Source organism: Budorcas taxicolor, chromosome 15 (genome assembly GCF_023091745.1).
Source record: "Budorcas taxicolor isolate Tak-1 chromosome 15, Takin1.1, whole genome shotgun sequence".
NCBI classification, from domain to species: Eukaryota; Metazoa; Chordata; class Mammalia; order Artiodactyla; family Bovidae; genus Budorcas; species Budorcas taxicolor.
The window spans coordinates 76344973-76367860 of record NC_068924.1 but is presented as its reverse complement, the minus strand read 5'-3'; the positions used below and the strand labels follow the sequence as shown (position 1 = coordinate 76367860).

Sequence of the window (22888 nt, the reverse complement as noted above, 5' to 3'; positions counted from 1 at the left end):
GATAGATGGAAGGAAATTTCTCACATATAACATTATCCACATATAAGTGCTTTTTTATTTTCTTTCAAAGTTTCATTTTCGTGTCTATTTTCTCAATAACAAATAGTGAGAATAGGAAAGGGATGACTGATTTTTTTCTACAGTACCATTTCTTGAATTCTACCAGGGCATAATGTCCAGTTATGTTTGATAATACATGCTAATAGAATGGTTACATAAACACGCATTCTACAGCATATTTAAATCAGGTATCAAAGTTGTTTATCAAGAATTAACATTTTCCAGAAGGACAAAAACAATGCAAGGAAAGCATTTCAAAATAAAAATCAAATCTTTTTCTTCAAGTTTTGAATACTTTCCATTTTAAAATGCCCATGACAAGGAATAATATACATCATCATATTCACATACTTATAAAGATTGATAACTAATTTCAGGTGGCTACAAACTGCTCTGAGTCATGGAAAACAGGAATAACATCACAGAATTTATTCTCCTAGGACTTTCTCAGAAAAAGGAAATTGAAATTCTCTGTTTTTCACTGTTCTTACTTTGTTACATTGCAATTCTGATTGGAAACCTACTTGTCATGATTTCTATCGCCTCCAGTCAACTTATGAAGCGGCCCATGTATTTCTTTCTGAGTTACCTCTCCCTTGCAGATCTTTGTTACACCTCCACTGTGACCCCCAAGTTGATCACAGACTTGCTGGCAGCAAAGAAGACCATATCCTACAACGGCTGCATGACACAGCTCTTCACCATGCATTTCTTTGGGGGGATCAAGGTCTTCATCCTCACGGGGATGGCCTATGACCGCTATGTGGCCATCTGCAAGCCTCTGCAGTACACTCTGATCATGACCAGACAGAAGTGCGTGGCCATGATCGCTGCTTCCTGCACTGGGGGGTTCCTGCATTCCTTTGGTCAGTTTCTCCTGGCCATCTTTGTACCCTACTGTGGCCCCAACGAAATAGACCATTACTTCTGCGATGTGTATCCGTTGCTGAAACTGGCCTGCACTGACGCCGCCAGAATCGGTCTCCTTGTCATCGCCAATTCGGGCCTCATGGGCCAGGTGACGTTTGTGGTCTTGTTGATATCCTGCGCTGTGATCTTGTACTCTGTCAGGTCCTACTCTGTGGAGAATCGCCGCAGAGCTCTCTCCACCTGCAGTTCCCACATCACTGCAGTGGTTCTCTTTTTCGCTCCTTTATTCTTCATTTACATTTGACCAGCAACTACTTTACCAGAAGACAAAGTGTTTGCTCTTTTTTATACTATCATTGCTCCCATGCTCAATCTTCTAATCTACACACTGAGAAACCTGGAGATGAAGAATGCCATAAAGAAACTCTTGTGCCATATTGCAGTAGGAAAGGAAATGAACTAAAAGATACCTCTGATTTTCACTGCTGAACTTGTTGAATATATGAATTTTCTACTCTGAAGACTTTAAAATGTACAACGCTTGCCTTATATGCTTTTCTGTTTCATTTTATTTTAGCAATATATAGATTTAAGTATGAGCAAAAGCTTACAACTGCCTGGATTTATCCAGACTCTCTGCTGTGCTCTTTTCTAGTTTTCTTGTTTTCTTATTTATATCTCCTCTTCCCGTCTAATCTTTTGGCTGTATAACCAATTTAGATATTTAGCAGTAGACTATCAAAGGCACCATGTAATACAAATCAACACTGAGAACGATAGAGTCCATTCTTGTATGTGACTTTATTCAATAAAGCCAATTCCGGGTAGGAATGATTTAGAAGATAATTCCAACATTTTACTTGCATCATTTAAAGAATATTCTAAAAGACCAAATTTTGGACCTGCAAATATATTTCTTAAAAATGTCGCTTTCTACTCTGATAATTTCGTACCCAGTGGCGGTCTGGAGCTTCTCATTTGTCCAACACCAGTACTCTTATCTAAGCCCTACATCAGTCTCTTTTCTTTTGTTCAAAGGAACTGTCTCTCCCAGCTCTGTCAGTGTAAATGTGAACTGCAACTCTGGCTAATTCTAGTACCTGATCGTGTATATTTGTTATGGGCATGTGTTCTAGACCCAGAATTGCTTACTGACTATAAGGACTGGGACATATGCTCAATAAACCATCCATCAAGTGATAATAATTGCCCAGCACACAGTCTAGTGAGGATATGGGCAGGACTGAAACACTGCTTAGTCACACAGTAAGTGCTCAATACATATGAGCTATTTTATTGCCAAGTCTCCCGTTATGCATCAGAAATGTAACCATTCTGATAATAACTTCCCTTTGGAGCAGTGAGAGTGTGAGAATGGGGCCCATATTAATGTCACACTCCTATTACTAGGCTTCCCTGGTGGCTCAGACAGTAAAGAATCCACCTGCAATGTGGGGGGTCTGGGTTCAATCCCTGGGTTGGGAAGATCCCTTGGAGGAGCGCATGACAATCTGTTCCAGTATTCTTGCCTGGAGAATCCCCATGGAGAGAGGTACCCGGCAGGCTGCAGTCCAGGGGGTCACAAAGAGTAGGACATGACAGAGTGACTAAGCACAGCACGGTGTGCAATGGGCACCTGTTACTGGTGAAGTTCCTTTTTTCTTAGAGTGGGCAGGTGGAGAACATCACTTACAGTCAATGGTCACATCTTTGGCACTGTTCAAGCTAATGGCAGTTGGTCCCGTAAATTGAAAGTCATCCTGGAGCACCTTTGCCCAATGTCAGAAATGACTAGGAGCAAGATCAGGCCACTAGATAACTGATTAGGAATGGGTAGAATCTCAAAAGTCTTTTAAAAATTTTGTCAATGATGTACTTGCATGGGAATTTGTTTTCAAGTTGTAGAGAGAGCCAGGTTAGGTAAAAATGAGTTGTCAATGTTGAGAATTCTTAAAATGGATTCATAATATAAAAAAGAAAAATAGCATTGTTCTATGACTAAGTTTAAAATGCCCAACAAATAAACCTAAAAATATGATGTGCTAGAAATTCTTATAGGAAGATCCTAACATATTTGCTTGTTGTTGTTTTAAACCTAGCTCTTGACAGCTTTCTGAAAACTCCTGGATAGGGCATGCACAGTATACAGGTCAGAGAACATTACAGAGCAGGAAAGTGAAAGATCACTTTCTGGTGTGAAATAAGCAGGGTCTTTAATAAGGAGACCAGCCAGCCCTCAAAGTTTCCCTCTGCTTCAGAAGCCCTATCCTCCAAACATAAATAAAACTTCAAAAATTAACACAAATGTTCTTGTTTTATTTTCATTCTTGGAACAAAAGTTGTGAATGTAGATTATTAAAATACTTGGAGTCTGCAGCAACATGGGTGGACCAAAAAATTATCTTACTAACTAAAGTAAGTCAGACAGAGAAAAACAAATAAATGCAATCACTTTATGTGGATTCTAAGAGAAAAAAAAAATACGCAGATAGACTTATTTACAAAACAGAAAAAGACTCACAGACACAGAAAACAAACTTATGGTTACCAAAAGGAAAAGGGGAAGGGAGGGATAAATTGGAAGTTTGGGATTAACAGATACAGGCTACCAAATATAAAATAGATAAGCAACAATGATCTATTGTACAGCACAGGAAACTATACTCAATATCTTGTAATAACCTACAATGAAAAGTAATCTGCAATGGAAAACATACATACATATGAACACACATATATATGAACTGAATCACATGACTATACACCCGAAACCAAGACAACATTGTAAATAAACTACAGTTTAATAAGATAAGCAAGCAAACACTTCATTGTCAATATCAGTCAGGGAATTATGATTTAACACCTCCACTTTTGCACTGTGATCTCCTCCCTTCTCAGCTTCTCAGGAGCATCAGCCATATTTCTCTCTTCAGTTGGATCATTAATAGCACATATAATATCAAGAAAGCACAGTGAGATTCTTTGTAATTTAGTGAGTGACCTTACTAGTTCTTGCATTCAGGTTATTATCTATCTTTCATTATTTTTGGCTAAGACATTTTACAACTCAAAATAGAGAAGCTGACTCACACAAAATAATATCAATGTCAACAATGTCTGGCCATAGCAATTCAAATTGTGTCAGGTGAAATGCAATTAAGGATAGCCCTTTGGATTTTTGACTAGTTTTGTATCAACTTATAAATTCATTTTAGCACCCCTTACTGATGATAAATGTGTGGTGAACTATTGCCTGAACTGATGGTAACATCTTACTCGTTTCTACATTAAATATTAATAATAAATTCAATAGAATCTTTGACGTGTCCATTCATTTGCATAAAAATTCAAATATATTTTCTTTTAAAATGTATCCTTTGACAAATGGTAAACTTTAAAGAAACTATAGAAATAGATCCATTCACAGATACCCACTGACTGTTTAAAAAAATTCAATGGTATATGAAAAGATCTTAGAAGCTTTCAGATAAACAATAAAGATGAAGTAAATTTTTTAAAAGATGAATTCAGTCATATGATTTCAACTTTTCAACAAATATAAATACTATATTTTCAGGTAAAAAATGAATGAGAAAATACAATTGTCTTATGAAATTACATAAAGTAAAATTTAAGAGGCAACTCATTCGAAGAGTTGACTCACTGGAAAAGACTCTGATGCTGGGAGGGATTAGGGGCAGGAGGAGAAGGGGACGACAAGGATGAGATGGTTGGATGGCATCACTGACTCGATGGACATGAGTCTGAGTGAACTCCAGGAGTTGGTGATGGACAGGGAGGCCTGGCGTGCTGTAGTTCATGGGGTCACAAAGAGTCGGACACGACTGAGCGACTGAAGGAAATGAAATGAATAAGGAATAAATATCTGTATAACATAAAAATGTCCAAGATTTCCACTTGCCTAAAACTTCTATAGATTAAAATGTCTATAGATTAAAAAGAAATGACCCACAACTTCTATTTGTTTACTTAAAATATACTATTGTGATCATACATTTGCTTGCTTTCTTGTTTGTTTCATTGTCTGTCTCTTTCCTTGGCCTCCGGCCTCGCTGAGGACAGAGGCTGTTTTGTTCCCCACTGAATACGTTCTCTAGGGCTTCCCTGGCGGCTCTGTGGTAAAGAACCCGCCTGCCAGTGCAGGAGACGTGAGTTTGATCCCGGGGTCAAGAAGTTCCCGTGGAGAAGGAAACGGAAGCCCACTCCAATATTCTTGCTGGAAAATTCCATGGACAGAGGAGTCTGGCAGGCTACATTCTGTGGGTCTGCAAAACAGTGGGACATAACTTAGCGACTAAACAACAATAAATGCTTTCTCCATAGTAAGCTTTGTCCAACTCAGACCTTTAAGAATTAAGAGATAGCAAATATTTTTATACGAATAAATGTATGAGACCATTTTATTTTTGTTACAGTTCTTTTTAAAATATATTTTCTGCAATACACATATGGAAAATTCAATCAGAAAAAGTCTATCTTTTTAGAAAGGAGTTTGCCTTACAAAGATAAATTGGGAAATTGTCTGTGCATCTGCAAGAGAGCCCATGGGGGCATGTGAGCTTCCCCCCCCCGCCCCCCCCCCAAAAAAAAAGCATAGGGGTAAAGCATAGGAGTCTTTTCCAGGCATCAGCCAGAAATTATAGTGCCCTAACAAGCTTCATTTTTTTTTCTCCCCAGGAAAAATTAAGTCTTAAATCCTGGGTCTACCCTCTGAACTTTTAATTCTAGCCATAAGGTTCTCAATATTTCCCTTGGCAGCTCACTGCAGTCTCCTTCAGCTAACTGATTCTGCCCTGTCCTGACAAATGAGCATTATATTCTCCATGTCCATAGTCATTATATGCTCCATTTCCTCATAGTCTCCGTGTCCCATGTCTGATCTCAGTGCTTTGGATGTTGATGCAATAGGGAAATGCAATTAAGAGCTTTGGCTTACCTAATACTTATTTATTAGGTAGAAATTGAGAAATTGAAGCTATGATTTACATCTTTGGCAAAGTATACTGATGGGAAATTTCTATATCTTCAGAGATTGAGACCTTTTCTATATGACACATTTTGTCAGAATTCTCTTTAAATGCCAATTTAACATCAAGCAGAATATGTCATGTATATATGTACACATATATATGAATATATGTAACTTTTTTATAGAGATAAAGGTAAAATATCAGAGACACATTTATTTTTTTAGAAATGGAAAAACTGCATGCTAAAAAAATCTCAAAATTAGTTCCATTTACCAAACATATCTGTAACAGTGGAACTCATGAGTTCTCTTGTAAGATTTTATGCAATTAGAGATGGATTACTGCATGGAAATGATAATTTTTAAAATTCTAACTTTATGTTAGGTGTGAAGCCTCATCTTATAAGAAATCTGTCTGATGAGTTAAGCAGCTGGTAAGTTAAATCCAGTTCCTAATTATAATAGTGACTTTCCTTAAAATAAATATTTGAATCATTCTGATTGTATTTATGATCTAAGTCTTCTAACTAACCTTTGAAAAATTCCAGAAACTTTGAAATGCTATTTTTACTATTTGGGAAAACCTGGCTTCAACTATCATGACTTGTGATTTGCACATGAGCTCTTAAAGTAATCAGTGCCATGTCTTTCAGCAGCTATCAGAATATTACTAGACTTACTTGTCTTTTCATATTTCATAAACTTAATCATATTATTAGTCCTTTGGATCCCATTATGGAAAAAAGTTTAATATGAAGAAGAATGTACTGGCCCAGCAGATAAGTGGACAGCATTGCAGTGAAGGAACTGAAGATATATTTAGAAAAAAATAAAATCAAAATACCAGTATGCTTCTAAGATTATGCAGAAGCAAAAATGTGTGATGAAATTTTCAAACAAGCTATTTGAATGGATAGTATTTAAGTGGTAGATTTCTTTTTCCTAAGTTTAGTTGAGATGAAGAAAAATTATCAAAGGAGAACATAAACATCTGTCTAATTTGGATAAGGTTAATTAATTCAAAAGAAAGAAGACCAAAAATACTGGCTGAAATAAGCAGTACATTTATCTTCAGAAATGTGGGGAAGTCAGCTCAACCCAGACCAAAGAGAAAGATTTGGCTTAATGATAGGATGTTTCCCCAAAGTGAGCAACCCCAGCCTTCAGGTAAGAAAGAGCAGATTGTTTACAGTGGGAAACTCTGCTATGTCTTATCCATATTTTATCCCATGTTACAATATTACATATTTTAAATAAGCTACTCAAAATGTATAGTAAGAATAATACAATATACCCATTGACATGACAAATATAATGTCAATGACAATGAATATTTACTAAATGTTTTATCTTAATATATACCAGTTTCTGTCCTAAGCTGTTATATAAGTGAACTCATCACATCTTTACAGCAGATCTTAGAGTTAATTACAGTATTATTCATTTTATAGATGAAGAAGCTGAGGTTATATATTTTATCTGTGATTATGCTCCAAGTGAATTTTGGAGCCAGTATCTCATTCTATGTAGGTCCAGAACTCATAACCTTAATTACTAGAATCACCTACCACTCGAATAGTGTGAGGACCTCCTAAATTTATATCACTATGGGGGTTCCAAGAGGAAGGAGGGGAAATTAACATGTTTTCAAGCATCAAGTTCTGTATATGTAAGCTTATTTACATTCCACAGTAATCCTGTAAATTAGGCACCACATGCTTATTTTAAGGAAGAAGGAAAAAGTATTTAAGGAGGTGAAGACTCTTGCGTTTGAGTATCAGAGCTGTGTGCTGAATAAGACTCTATCTCTGAAGTTTCTGATGTTAATATTAATAATATTTCCTATCTTGTTCAGGGAAGGATAGTACAAGATACAATTCCTGAGATGGTGTACTTACATTTTCTCTGGGGCCTTGATATTATAGTTAGTAATCATGTGTGTGTTATTTGCTCAGTTGTATCTGACTCTTTGTGACCCCATGGACTGTAGCCTACCAGGCTCCTCTGTCCATGGAATTTGCCAGGCAAAAATATTTATCAAAGTGTGTAGCCATTCCCTTCTCCAGGAGATCTTCCCAACCCAGGGACTGAACCCTGGTCTCCTTCATAGCAAGCAGATTCTTACCACTGGAGCTATCAGGGAAGCCGTTAGTAATTGCTGAGGTTGGCCAATAGTTATTCAATAGATAGTACTTTCCAGATATTGCTTTAAGAAATTTCATATTTAGAAACTGATTATTCAAAATATCACCAAATAAAGAGATATTATCTTTACCTACATTTTCAGAGAAGGAAACTGAGGCACAGCAAACTGAGGAACTGTGATGAAACTGCCGCTGCATTTGTTCCTTTCTATAGTCTCAATGTATCAAGCAGAGAAGGGACGGCAGGCGAGAGGTAAACAGATGTCTTCTCCAAATTAATGGAGAATCAGAAGTCACACATCATTGCAATCTGGGGAGATCTTCAGAGATTATCTAATTGCTTTAATTTTATGAATGGGAGCTTGGGATCCTAGGGAATGAACAATTAAGCAACAGAATGGGAGGAAAACCTAGGTATTTTGCCTGCTTATATAGTGTATTTACTTGATGATTCCCTGAATACAGGTATAACTGCTTCCATTTCAGAGAACTGAAGAGACTCGTTTATGTAGTCATGCAGGTTGTGCGGGTGAATTCTCTAAGAAATTAAGGGGAAAAGGGCTACTCTTGTTTAGTGTATTGTGTTTGGGGAACTATTTTGGAATTAGAGGAGCCCGCTTCTCAGTGTATTATTTCCAAACTAGGCAACTGTAATTACAGTCTGATAAGACGTAACTCAAATAACTTCTGAACGTTAATTTATTTTGAAAGGGGAGATAATCTTGCAAAAGAAATGTAGACAAATAGAAAAAGCAGAGTTGTAGATATATTAACCTAGAGATGTTACAAATAAAGTTTAAGAAGTATGAAAGTTTCATGTAGTATTTCACATGAAGGAATTATCTCCTCTTAAAAGTCAAAAAGGATTATGAGTCCACTCATGAAAATGATTTGTTCTTCAGTTTTATCATGAATTACCTGACTAAAGGATGATTGATGATTTCTTGTATTATTCCTGCAAAATTATAGCACACTGTTCACTTTCCAGTTTTTTTTATTTAATTGATATTTATTGAACATTGACTCTGCACCAAGCACTGTAAAAGCTACCCACACACCCTGCACCAATTTTGTGATTTCATTAGAAACCACTTAATCAAGCAAATTATGTAGTTACCTCTATTTTGCATCCTAAATTAGCACCTTATATGTCACCCTACTTAACACTATTACAATTAACTCTTTTTTTATTTTTGACAAATATAATTCATTGCTTCCTCACAAAATAACTTAAATTATATAACAACTGGGACTTTGTCTAATTTATCACTGTATTCTTAGCTCTTAGAAGAATATTAGTACTAGATATTCAAAAAGAGTTGTATGTATTAAATGAAAATGATTTCAGTGGATCTCAAAATAACTTGTCTTTAAAAGGCATTGGTGCCATTTTAAGTAGATATTAGGTTTTCATTTTCTCATCAATGATTAGTTTCATTGCTTTTCATTTCAGATAACTTTCTTGAACATCAGATCATGGAAGATAGAAATAATGTTACTGAATTTATTCTCTTGGGGCTTGCTACAGACAAGAAAGTCCAGATCCTCTGCTTTTTATTTTTCTTATTCTGTTACCTGGCTATTTGGTTGGGGAATTTGATCATCATGATTTCTATTACTTGCAGTCAGCTAATCACCCAGCCCATGTACTTCTTCCTTAACTGCCTGGCACTCTCAGATCTCTTCTACACCTCCACTGTGACACCCAAACTCATGACTGACTTACTGATGGAGAAAAAGGTCATTTCCTACAAAAACTGCATGACACAGCTTTTCACGACACACTTCTTTGGGGGGATTGAGGTCTTCATCCTCACAGGCATGGCCTATGACCGCTATGTGGCTGTCTGCAAACCTCTCCACTACGCCATCATCATGAACAGGCAAAGACGTCACTCAATTCTCATAGCATCAGCTGCAGGGGGACTTTTTCATTCTCTTGGTCTCTTTCTTCTTGCAATTGTTTTACCTTTCTGTGGCCCCAATGAAATAGATCACTATTTCTGTGATGTATATCCTTTGTTGAAACTAGCCTGCACTGATACACACAAAATTGGCTTTTTTGTCATTGCCAATTCTGGCTTGATGGGACTGGTGATCTTTGTGGTTTTGATGGCCTCCTACATTTTGATTTTGTATAACGTGCGCACATATTCTGCAGAAAGCCGCCATAAAGCACTTTCCACCTGCAGTTCCCACATCACAGTCGTGATCCTCTTTTTCGCACCTGTCATCTTTGTTTACATTCGACCTGCCACAACATTACCAGAAGATAAAGTGTTTACCCTCTTCTACACAATTATTGTCCCCATGCTCAACCCGCTTATCTACACACTTAGAAACATGGAGATGAAAAATTCCATAAGAAGAGTTTGGTGCAATAAAAGGTTCTGGGAAGGGAGGTTAATCACTTGAAGGTCATTCATCTTTGATGTCAGTCTTCTCATCACTCCCTCTGTTGCCGATTCTCTCCTGCTAATGGGAAAATCAGTCAGAATGTGTAAAAGCCAAGCCTTCAACAACAGCTTGCCTTCAGTGGTTCTTTCTTTATTTTCCTCTCAATGCGTTTTCCTCGATTTCACTTTTCACTAATAATCCCCTTTGTTAAAAAAAAAAAAAAAGAAAAAGAAAACTTTTCACAGAGTAAAAACACACTGAAAAACCAGGAGGGAGAATGATCCTGCCTGTATTGAAGGCTAAACCTGAGGGAGAATTAGCTCTTAAAATATTTGGCCTCAAAGTATAAATGGTAATAATATGTTAAAAGGTAAAAGACAGTTAAAGAATCCGCCTGCTAATGTAGGAGACACAGGTTCCATCCTTGGGACAGGAAGATCCCCTGGAGAAGGAAATGGCTTGCATTGCAGGTGGCTTCTTTACCAGCTGAACTACCAGGGAAGTCTGAACCATTAAAGGGTAGAGAGAGAAAAATGGAATTTTTGAGCAATTATCTGACGGAATTTAATGGAGTTAAAACTATCTTTGAAAAAGTAAGATTCATTTACCCAATATCTAGTTTGCTGAAAAACTAAGCCAGGGGTTCCTCAGTTTTATCTAGTCTGATAATCCCATTCCACTCTATTTTCTGCTTTTTCTACTATAAATGCATGCTGCAGACCATGGGGTCACAAAGAGTCGGACACGACTGAGCAACTGAACTGAAGTGATCTGCTATACATGTCATTATTAAAAGATTATTGAAATCTTTGCTCTCCACGTTTATGATGACTTCCTCCTTGCTGAAAAGCTTTAAATAAAACTTTGAGTGTTGCCATCAATTTTATGGTTTTTGGTTTCCCTTACCTGACTATTTAGGGAGCTTCCCAGGTGGTGCTAGTGGTAAAGAACCCACCTGCCAATGCAGGAGACATAAGAGGCATGAGTTCAATCCCTGAGTCTGGGAGATACTCTGGAGGAGGTTAGAGCAACCCCCTCCACTATTCTTACCTGGATAACCTCGTGGACAGAGGAGCCTGGCGGGCTATAGTTCATAAGGTCACAAAAAGATACTACTGAAGCAACTTAGCGCACACACACACACAAACCTGACTACATTAGTGTCTAATCTATACTTTGCCATTTGATGCTTAAAAGAATTTTATCTGCTGCCAGGGTCCAGCCCCGGTGGATCCAGGGTGATTCGAAGGTAGGGATGGAGTTGGCGTCTTTGGAAAAATACATATTTAATCACAGATATACAGAGATTAGAAATGGATAGTGTAGTAGGAACATTAGTGGAGAAAAAGAGGCTGAATAACTTGGATTACATGGAATAGCATCCATGCTCCAGATGGGAATTCAGCCAGAAAAACGGGAGCAAGAAAGAAGCGACATGGGGGAATCAGTCTTTCCAGAAACTGATCCGATTTCTTTATTTTGGGGTTTGCTTATATACCTTTTGTTACACATAGGGATGAATACAGAGTCACGTGGGAGTCAGCAGTCCTGACCTTTATCAAAATCAGGTGCTTCACATAAATGTATAAAAAAAGGTACATCATCTTCTGGCCATAAGTGAGACCTGCTGACATTTTATAATCCTTTCTTTCTGATAACCAAAAAACTTATTTCTTCCAAGGGTGTTTTTTCTTAAACCAGGCACCACCCTCCAAATAAAGTTACATTCCTATAGGGTGAGGGTGTAGTGAGTTACAATCAAGAAAGGAATTTATTTAACCCAAGGTTAACATGATTAGTCTTAAAGGTTAATACTTATTTCTCCTATATGTTAGTTATATTCATTATAAGAGTAGGGAACATGGAGATTTAGCAGCAAACATCAGCCCAACAAATGAAAATCCTTTCACCAATGTTCCCCTTAAGATCTATTTGGTCTTAAGATAGTGATAAAGTTACGTTTTTGCATAACAAGGACACAGTGATTTATAACAAAGCACAGTGATCTATTATAAAAGAGAAAATCCATTAACTCAAAAAGTCTAGTATTGCTAACATCAAAAACTACCATATTTCCTTTTCTATATTCCAAATACACTGATTAATATATTCCCAGGTGCTTAAGGATATGGAGGCCTGGCAGCAATCATTGACTCAAGAAGAAGAAAAAGCCCTATGCTAATTAAGACTCTCAAAATATTCCAAAACTCTCTGTGCTGTTTATGGTTAAGAGGTAGTAAACAATCATGTGCCTAGTGGCAGGAGTATGGATAATCCTGTCACACAAGCTAGTCTGTCAGCAGAGAGGTTTGACCTGAGACATCCTTGTCCCACCCAGAGCAGGGAATTAGCAGCAATTATTGACACAACAAATGAAAAACCCTTCACCAATATAATTCCTAACCAACCCATTATACTAATAGTTTCTAACTCCCCAAAAGAATTTGCCTTTAGTAAGTCTAAAACATCTCGTGCCTCTCAGATTGGGAGGCTGTAAACAATCACATGTGGCCGGACGAACCTATACAGGCAGGCTAGATAACCTTCAGAGGAGTCCGTAAGCTGAAACACTCTTGTCACGCCCAGGAATTTTCATTGCCTTGGAGCTGCACGTTTACTCCTTCTCCGAAACAGTTATGGGGGAGAGCCCCCCGTAAAGTCAGAGGTGTAGGTGAGAGCATAAAACAGACTCTGGTTTTGGGGTAGATGCTTGGGAACAGGGGGTTTCCTGAGGCTTGATCACGCCTTTGCGTATGCCAAGCCTCCTTCCTCATGACCTTTGCCATGGGCGGAGTCCCTCACGCTGGCTCCCGGCAATCTGCTGAGTTTCAATTTACACCTCTGTAACGTAACATAGATAATTAGATCAATATTTCAGAACTAGAGTTTATAGGGCTTTATAAGAAAAAATTATCACATATATCTTGTGAAGATTGAAATCATATTGTATTATAATGCTACTTAAACATGAATGAACATAGGCCACAGAAATTTTCTGCTTGTTTCTAATATAATGAAAAAAGTAAAAATAAAATATTTATTATAAAATTCTTATTTCACAGAAATTAACTTATAGAAATTATTTGAACTGTATTCTAATGTAATATTAGATATAAGAACAATAGTGAAACAATTTTGAGCAGTTTCCATTCTAAGAATAATATTATACATTTCCTTTAAGCATCACAATTAGCTTATAAGCTAGTTACTAATATCTCTAAACAACAGTTCAGTTCAGTTCAGTCACTCAGTCATATCCAACTCTTTGTGAACCTATGAACCGCAGCATGCCAGGCCTCCCTGTCCATCACCAACTCCCGGAGTTCACCCAAACCCATGTCCATCGAGTTGGTGATGCCCTCCAGCCATCTCATCCTCTGTCATCCCCTTCTCTTCCTGCATTCAATCTTCCCAGCATCAGGGTCTTTTCAAGTGAGTCAACTTCACATCAGGTGGCCAAAATATTGAAGTTTCAGCTTCAACATCAGTCCTTCCAATGAACACCCAGGGCTGATCTCCTTTAGGATGGACTGGTTGGATCTCCTTGTAGTCCACGGGACTCTCAACAGTCTTCTCCAACACCACAGTTCAAAAGCATCACATCTTCGGCACTCAGCTTTCTTTATAGTCCAACTCTCACATCCATACATGACCACTGGAAAAACCATAGCCTTGACTAGACGGACCTTCGTTGGCAAAGTAATTTCTCTGCTTTTTAATATGTTGTCTAGGTTGGTCATAATTTTCCTTCCAAGGAGTAAGCATCTTTTAATTTCATGGCTGCAATCACCATCTGCAGTGATTTTGGAGCCCCCCAAAATAAAGTCAGCCACTGTTTCCACTGTATTCCCATCTATTCCCCATCTATTTGCTATGAAGTTATGGGACTGGATGCCATAATCTTCATTTTCTGAATGTTGAGCTTTAAGCCAACTTTTTCACTCTCCTCTTTCACTTTCATCAAGAAGCTCTTTAGCTTTCTTCACTTTCTGCCATAAGGGTACATATCTGAGGTTATTGATATTTCTCCTGGCAATCTTGATTGCAGCTTGTGCTTCATCAGCCCAGCGTTTCTCACGATGTACTCTGCATATAAGTCAAATAAGCAGGGTGACAATATACAGCCTTGACATACTCCTTTTTCTATTTGGAACCAGTCTATTGTTCCATGTCCAGTTCTAACTGTTGCTTCCTGACCTGCATACAGCTTTCTCAAGAGGCAGATCAGGGTGTCTGATATTCGTATCTCTTTCAGAACTTTCCACAGTTTATTGTGATCCACACAGTCACAGGCTTTGGCATAGTCAATAAAGCAGAAATAGATGTTTTTCTGGAACTCTCTTCCTTTTCAATGATCCAGTGGATGTTGGCAATTTGATCTCTGGTTCCTCTGCCTTTTCTAAACCAGCTTGAACATCAGGAAGTTCACGGTTCACGTATTGCTGAAGCCTAGCTTGGAGCATTTTAAGCATTACTTTACTAGCGTGTGAGATGAGTGCAATTGTGCAGTAGTTTGAGCATTCTTTGGCATTGCCTTTCTTTGGAATTGGTATGAAAACTGACCTTTTCCAGTCCTGTGGCCACTGCTGTTTTCCAAATTTGCTGGCATATTGAGTGCAGCACTTTCACAGGGTCATCTTTCAGAATTTGAAAGAGCTCAGCTGGAATTCCATAACCTCCTCTAGCTTTGTTCATAGTGGTGCTTCCTAAGGCCCACTTGACTAAACTACAGAGGAAAAGAAAAAAGAGAACAAGGTCTTTTCAGGGCCCCTCACTTAGTAAGATATGATTTATCTGTATGCTTCCTGTTCATTTGTTACTAAATTCATATTTTAATAAATCACTTGAATCATAATTGCCATGTTTACTATTAGTACAATTTTAGAGTAACTCAACATTCTATAATAATAATTTTATTGGAAAACAAAGTCTTTTAACCTAAGGTAATGTATTAAAAAATGAAACACTTGTTAATAATTTCCTCATTGCTTCAAGATCTCTTTAATGAACTAATGCAAACTAGCATGCATCATGATGTAGGCCTCATAATAACTCATAGAATTCGCTAGGTTATCAATTGCTTTAATAATAAATTTTTTAAATTTTTTATTACCTATATGAACATTCCCCTTACTTCCCCACTTGAACTCTGAAATTTTTCATCATCCACTGTGCTATGACATTATTTTGTCTTCCTCTATATGGATTCATTTACATATTCAGTCTATCTGTAACTTTTTTCCCGTCACACCTGCTGCTGCTGCTGCTAAGTTGCTTCAGTCCTGTCCAACTCTTTGCGACCCTATGAACCATATCCCGCCAGGCTCCTCCATCCACAGGATTCCCTAGGCAGGAATACTGGAGGGGGATGTCATGCCCTCCTCTGGATCCTCCCCACCCGGCTGAGCCCACATTCCCTTTCCTGCATTCGCAGGTGGGTTCTTTACCACTAGCTCCACCTAGGAAGCCGCTATACGTGTGCAATATAATACATTATTCCTCCCACTCGAGTTATTTTCATGATGTCCAATGAATCTTATTTTGTTAAAGAATTAAAAAAAGAAAATAAAATTCAATTATTTGAAAACAGATACTTCTTAATTCTGTATATATACCTAGGGATCTCAAAGTGTATAGAAATTCTATGGAAATTGAAAACATGTACCCTTTGTTTCGAGCCTCCCAGATGGCACTAGCAAAGAATGTGCCTGCAGCGTAGGAGATGCAGGAGGCCTGGGTGAATCCCTGGGTGGGGAAGATCCCCTGGAGGAGGGCACAGCAACGCGACGGTAATGGAAAACCAAAAGTATACACTAGATCGAATAGTTTCAGTACCAGCATTTACTTCTGTTTTTACAACCCCATTGACTTCAACTAAGATAACATGCAGATTCTGCAATGTTCCTGCCACTAACCTTTTCACTAGGAGAGTATCCATACATCTCAGACTTGAGAAGTGGGCAGACATCCTACTTGCTTGATACAATCCCATTCTGTGTCCATTATTTCAGCATGATTATTAGCAGAACTCCTCTTTTTACACTCAAATAATCTCAATTTGAGCAATAAATCATATAGCTATCCTTTCTATGTCCAAACCAATTTTTCAGTATATTTGAAAATATTGTTATGGTAAAAGGTTATATAATTATTAATTTTTGTCATTTTTAAGATGATTTCATTAAAATCACTTTAGATACATCTTCCAATTTTTATATAGTGATTCTCACATAAATCATATTTTCGTTGTTCAGCTCCTACATAACTAATTTTTGCTTTTCAAATAGTTGCAATGAATATTGGAAGTCATCAGTTGAGTAGAAAATAAGACTTTATATTTCTTCTACTCCTTTTTTATGAGTATGCAGGGAGTATAGCAAGGTTCTATGGCCTTTCTGTCTTGGATGATCAACATGACTGTAGCTTATGTACATTTGGAGATTCGTTTCATGGAACTAAATTATGGGGAGATTAGAATGGTATCCTTCATTTAGCAACTTATGGAAAGAGAAAAAAATCAAAGCAAAACGTAACTTCAATAAGGAAATGATGACTCCTGTTACTAGGGGAAGATGTTAATAAGAAACATGGATTGTTAGAAGAAAGGATTTCAACTGATGCTAGTGTTTATGCTTAGTTTTTCTGGAGCAAAGTCCATTGTTTATTAAACTAAAGTAAGCAAATATCACTTGAATAAGATGTGTAATGAGGAAGCAAAATGATTTCAGATGATTTGCCTTGCAATCAAAAATAGCTTCTGGCACCACACCTTCCTCAAGGCACTCTTCATCTCTGCATTTCTGAGAGTGTAAATCAGAGGGTTGAACATGGGGGCAATGATGGTGTAAAAGAGAGCAAACACCTTGTCTTCTGGAAACGTTGTGGCTGGCCTAATGTAAGTGAAGAGAATAGGCACAAAGAACAGAACCACAACTGTGATGTGGGAACTACAAGTGGAAAGAGCTTTGTACCGGGTTTCTGCAGGGTAAGCCTTGATGGTGTATAATATCAAAATGTAGGACAGCATCACAACCACAAAGATCACCAACCCCATCATGCCTGCGTTGGCCACCACTAGGATCCCAACTACGTAGGTGTCTGTGCAGGCCAGTTTCAGCAAAGGATACACGTCACAGAAATAGTGATCTATTTCATTGGGGCCACAGAATGGTAGGTTAATTGTGAGGAGACCCTGAACAAAGGAGTGCAGAAATGCCCCAGCACAGCAAGCGCTGATCATGGCATAGCGTCTGTGCCTGCTCATGATGATGGTGTAGTACAGGGGCCTGCAGACGGCCACATAGCGGTCATAGGCCATCACAGCGAGGATACAGATTTCAATGCCCCCAAAGAAGTGCATAGTAAAGAGCTGTGCCATGCAGTCAGTGTATGAAATTGTGCTACTTTCTGCCAGCAAGTCAGTGACTAACTTGGGTGTCACTGTTGAAGTGGAACACAGATCTGATAGAGCAAGGTAATTAAGGAAGAAATACATGGGTTGATCCTTTAGCTGACTGCATGTGATAGAGATCATGACGAGCAAGTTTCCCATCCAAATAGCTATGTAACAAAATAAGAATAGTAGGAAGCACACGTGTTTGATTTTCATGCTCTGGGAAAGTCCCAAGAGAATGAATTCAGTGATGTTATTGGTATATTTCATGGTCTAATGCAGTGAAGACTCAGTGAGTTTGCCTTAAAAAAAAAAAAAAAAGACAGGTTAGCATGAGAAATATTGACTAAGCATGGTGTCAATCAGAGTGAGTATTGGAGAAATACATTCATTTAGTAAATCAGCTTCCTACACTATACTTTTAAATAGTTAATTCTAAGCCCCATATGATTAGCTTGCCATATAATATGCCAGATCTGTTTACTTTCTAGAGTGAAAGAGAATAGTATTAATAAGTACACTTGCTCAAATATAAACAAACATGTGCAGTCATCTTATGTATGGGATGAAAAGTGAGCTTAGGAAAGATAATTTCTTTTCCTGAAGCAGCTTGTTTGCTTAGGAGATTCAAACAACCAGACTTAAAGTGAAGGGAGTAAGGTAAGTTGTGCAATTGCAGGACAGAACCCTGTCTTTATTTAAAATGTTTGTAATTTTTTTGTGGAATATGATTTTTCTTAATATTGCACTAAATTATTCTCTTTATCAGTGAGTTGCTTGCACACAGGGCAAGTGACTCATTTGCCTCACTGAAGAAAAGCTATAGCAAACCTAGACAGCATAAGAGATATCACTTTGCCAATATAGGTCCATATAGTCAAAGCTTGGGTTTTTCCAGTAGTTATGTACAGATGTGAGAGTTGGAGCATAGAGAAGGCTGAGTGCCAAAGAACAGAGGCTTTCAAACTGTGATGTTGGAGCAGACTCCTGAGAGTCCAAACAGCAAGAAGAACAAACAAGTCAATCCAAAAGGAAATCAACCCTGAATATTCACTGGAGTGACTGATGCTGAAGCTGAAGTTCCAATATTTTGGCCATCTGATGTGAAGACCTGACTCACCGAAAAAGACCCTGATGCTGGGGAAGATGGAGGGCAGAGGGAAATGGGGATGACAGAGGATGAGATGGTTGGATGGCATCACCAACTCAATGGACATGAATCTGAGCAAACTCCAGGAGACAATGAAGGACAGGGAAGCCTGGCGTGCTACATGTAGTCCATGGGGTCACAAAGAGTTGGACACACTTAATTACTGAACAAGAAGAAGTCCGGATTCTGAGAAAAAGTATGATATATTTACAAACAGTGTGGAAAAATAAAGAAAATACTGTATCAGGTAAAGCAAAAGTAACTGTGGCATTTCTTTTTAATTTAAATTAATAAAAGGTAATAGTAATTATGTGTAAAATTGAGAAACAAAGGTTGCCTAAAAGTCTAATAACAATAATGAGGAAGTGGATGGCACTTGCTTGACACAGATCAGGTTTCAATAATTTCTATAATAGAATATTTTACAATTTGACTAGTTATAATCTCCCCGCTTTGCTATCTTTTAGGTTACAATTATTTCTTTTAGAAATAATGAAAATTTCATAAATAATATATCCTGAGAAATATTTTTCAAAATATCACATGTATTATTAGTATTTCTATAATCAGAAAAATATGTAAAATTTACTTCCTTAAATAGATTTAGTTTTCCATTATGCTTCTATAGTTTATAAGCATATTTTTAGTCCAAGAATTTAACATTGTTTTGATACTTTACTCATAAGACTCTTGGAGGAAAGGATATCCTAAAAAAAAAAAAAAAAAGGAGAAACATTCCATTAATTCCCAGGCAGGATAGGTTGAAATTTTGTCTCTCATGTTAAATAGATGCTATACTAACAAAATGGGAAAATAATTAGAAAACTTAACTGGTTCCCTTTTTTTTCTCTTAAATATTTCTCCTTGACAGCCTCCAACTTAATATCAGAGACTTCATATTCATGTTATTTAAATTATAACTTATATTTCCAAGACTCCCATGTTATTTCCAGTTTCCTTTGTTAATATTTGAGTTACTGATTTTATATATACAAGATCTTCATATTCATATTTAAGTGATTTAAAAAGAACATTTCATATCATAAACTATAAGGACTAACATTGCTGCTAACACAAATTCATTATATACGACAACAAATTTCTTTTTAATATGAGCATTTCTAGTATAAATATAATCATTTCGCAGTAGTGCAGGTAGAATTAGCAGGTACATGCTATGAAATGGGCATTGATTATTTTCTCTTTCACTTTGTTTCTCTTCATATCATATAGATTGAGTATCCCATACACCATGAGTATCCCATACACCAGGATAAAAAATAAAAATGTGCTGAAAGATTAACAGCTAAAAATGAAGCTATTACAACTCATATCAAATTGATTGTTATTGAAGGTCTTTCACAAACATAAAAGATAAGTAATGATAATGATAATAATACCTAATATTTCCTTCAAGTAGGTTTAAACATTTCACATTTATTGAACCATTAATCCTAATAAAGACCAGTGATCATTTTGTTATCTCTCTTTTGCAAAAAAAGGAAGCCAAACAGTTAACAATCTGGATAAATACTGATAAATATTAAAGACTGTTTTTAGGTTTATTTTACATTTTTTTCACTATTCGGATGTTGCTAATTTGGTGGTCAGATACAAACTATGATTCTAGGGAAAATGTTGCTTTTTCTTTTGTTGTTATTTCTTTCATAACCAAGTTGTCTCACATGACAAAAAGTCATGAATTAGCTAAATTTTTCCCAACAGCTTCAAAGTTTTCTCTTAACAGCTGTACCAATTACATTTGGTAAACTGATTATATTTGCTCTGTGTAACTGTTCATTCTGTTCTCATTCTTCCTAATTGAATTTGCTCTACCTTGACATTCCGGATCCTCTGATATCAAGGTTTTCTATACGATAGCCTTCCGCTTTTTCAATTAGTCAGTATATACGTATTTTGCAGAGAAGCAAAGGAAGCAGAAGAGCGATGAATCTCTATACTAGCACATTCCCTTAACTTATTTTAACTGTAACCCTTTTTGTCTTTAATATTTTTTTTCTCTTCTGTCTGAAGCATAAGAAGTCTTTTTTTTTTTTTTTACTTTTCTCTTATACAGCCCCTATGTGACACAAATGCTATCATTTCTTCATGAATTTCTCAAAATCATATCAAAAAAAGTCTGTTTAACTTTGGCATCTTCTGAGGCATATGACAAGGGGAATGAACATGTGGAATCAGCATGTTTATAGATAAAATTTAATTTAAATTATATATGCAAAATTTATTTTTCTTACTTGAAAGTGATTATTAGTTACTATAGTTTGATTGAAATTTGACTTACCAGATTATTATCTCATTAGATAAAATCTTTTATCTCTGAGTAAATGGTGGCAATGTTCTGAATGTGGTCAGAATCTTAACTGCATTGCTAAAGATTCATGAATTTTATCATATAATCAGCTCACATGAATTCTGGTTCTAGGACTTTGCTGCTGTCCTTATAGAAATAGGAAATGCTCTTCTGATTTTTGAAACTAAGACAAAGTGAAATGATTGCTAGCATTTATGTTGAATAGTGGTTTGTTTGTTTGTTTTTTCCTACACAAATGTTGTATCTCTTCTGGGGTTCTGGGAATGGAAATGTACACATAAGCCTTCTGTCTGATTTCCAAAGGTGTTTAAATTAGGTGACCTGGGAGATTATAACCCCCAACCTCCCTGTCACCTTTTCTAAGGATGAGACAGTTCCCCAAAGAAGAGCTGGCCAAGTCCTTAAAAAACAGTTATGCCACAGCTAACAATTTCTTATACTCTGAGGAGTTAGTACTAACTGAAACCCCACTTTTGTTCAATACTGAGACTGTAAATCATGGCCTTTATGTTGAAACACAATTTGAGGAAACCAAAGGCCAAGATAATCAGAAATAAGCTTTTTTTTTTTTTTTTAACATGGACCATTTTTAAAGTCTTTATTGAATTTGTTACAATATTGCTTCTGCTTTATGTTTGGGTATTGGTCATGTGGGGTCTTAACTCCCCAATCCAGGGATCTACCCCACACTTTCTGCACTGGAAGGCAAAGTCTACTGAACTGTCGGGGAAGCCCCAGAACCAAGTTTTGAAGTTTGGTTTATTATAGAATAAATGGTTTGAAAAGAGAATGAGAAACATCTTGTGTGTTGCTTCAAATCTAAAGGACCCTCCCAACCTCACTAGTTGCTTTATTGTATAGTTTTAAATTTCAATTTGTTTAAAACATGTGCTTATTACAATAGATACTTAACTGAATTGTCATCAGACGAGGTGGTCAAAATAATGAGGATTCAAAGAAAATTAATTTATAGCACAGCATATGATATTTTAAAAAGTAATAACTGTGTGCTTAAATTAAATGCATATTCTAGTCTCTGGCTCAAGTAATCTGTAGCTGTTCATGAGATCTCATTAGATATATAAACTTCTATTTCCATAGGATTTTTATAGTTTCCTAGTGCAATGAAATGTCATTAACACTATTGACATAATTTTTTCTGTTAATTTTTTCTTTTGATACTAATATGAATACTATCTTTCTTTTCATTAGTGCTTACCCACTCAATATTCTTCCTTTACTTTTAACCACTTGGCATCTTTATTGTTTAGGTTAATCTTTTAAAAATATACGGCTATATTTAAAAGTCTAGTCTGATAGTTATTATCTTTTCACTCAATAATTTAAATCAAGCAGTCTGACATATTTTCATGGATTCATTTCAATAGTTCTATATCTGTTTTCTATTTTTGAATATGTTTTTATTTTGATTCTGTCCTCTTTTCTTGTCTTTTAAGAAGATTTTTGTTTGTTTGTTTCACCTCCCCGAAATTTTGGAAATTTTCATTTCTGTCATTGCTACAGAAATTTGTCACATGTGAATCCTATTTAT

The 22888-nt window shown here is 36.6% G+C and overlaps 3 protein-coding genes across 3 annotated transcripts; 2 read left to right on the top strand and 1 right to left on the bottom strand.

Moving 5' to 3' along the window:
• Nucleotides 1-616: 616 nt before the first annotated feature.
• On the top strand, nt 617-1234 carry LOC128060807 (olfactory receptor 4P4-like). Its single transcript, XM_052653179.1, has one exon. It carries the CDS (start codon nt 617-619, stop codon nt 1232-1234), a length of 618 nt encoding a protein of 205 aa, XP_052509139.1.
• An 8306-nt stretch (nt 1235-9540) lies between these two features.
• LOC128060806 (olfactory receptor 4P4-like) lies at nt 9541-10479 on the top strand. The gene has a single exon (XM_052653178.1). The coding sequence runs from the start codon at nt 9541-9543 to the stop codon at nt 10477-10479; it is 939 nt and encodes a 312-aa protein (XP_052509138.1).
• Nucleotides 10480-17185: 6706 nt separating this feature from the next.
• On the bottom strand, nt 17186-18124 carry LOC128059949 (olfactory receptor 4P4-like). The gene has a single exon (XM_052652191.1). The coding sequence runs from the start codon at nt 18122-18124 to the stop codon at nt 17186-17188; it is 939 nt and encodes a 312-aa protein (XP_052508151.1).
• Nucleotides 18125-22888: the final 4764 nt, after the last annotated feature.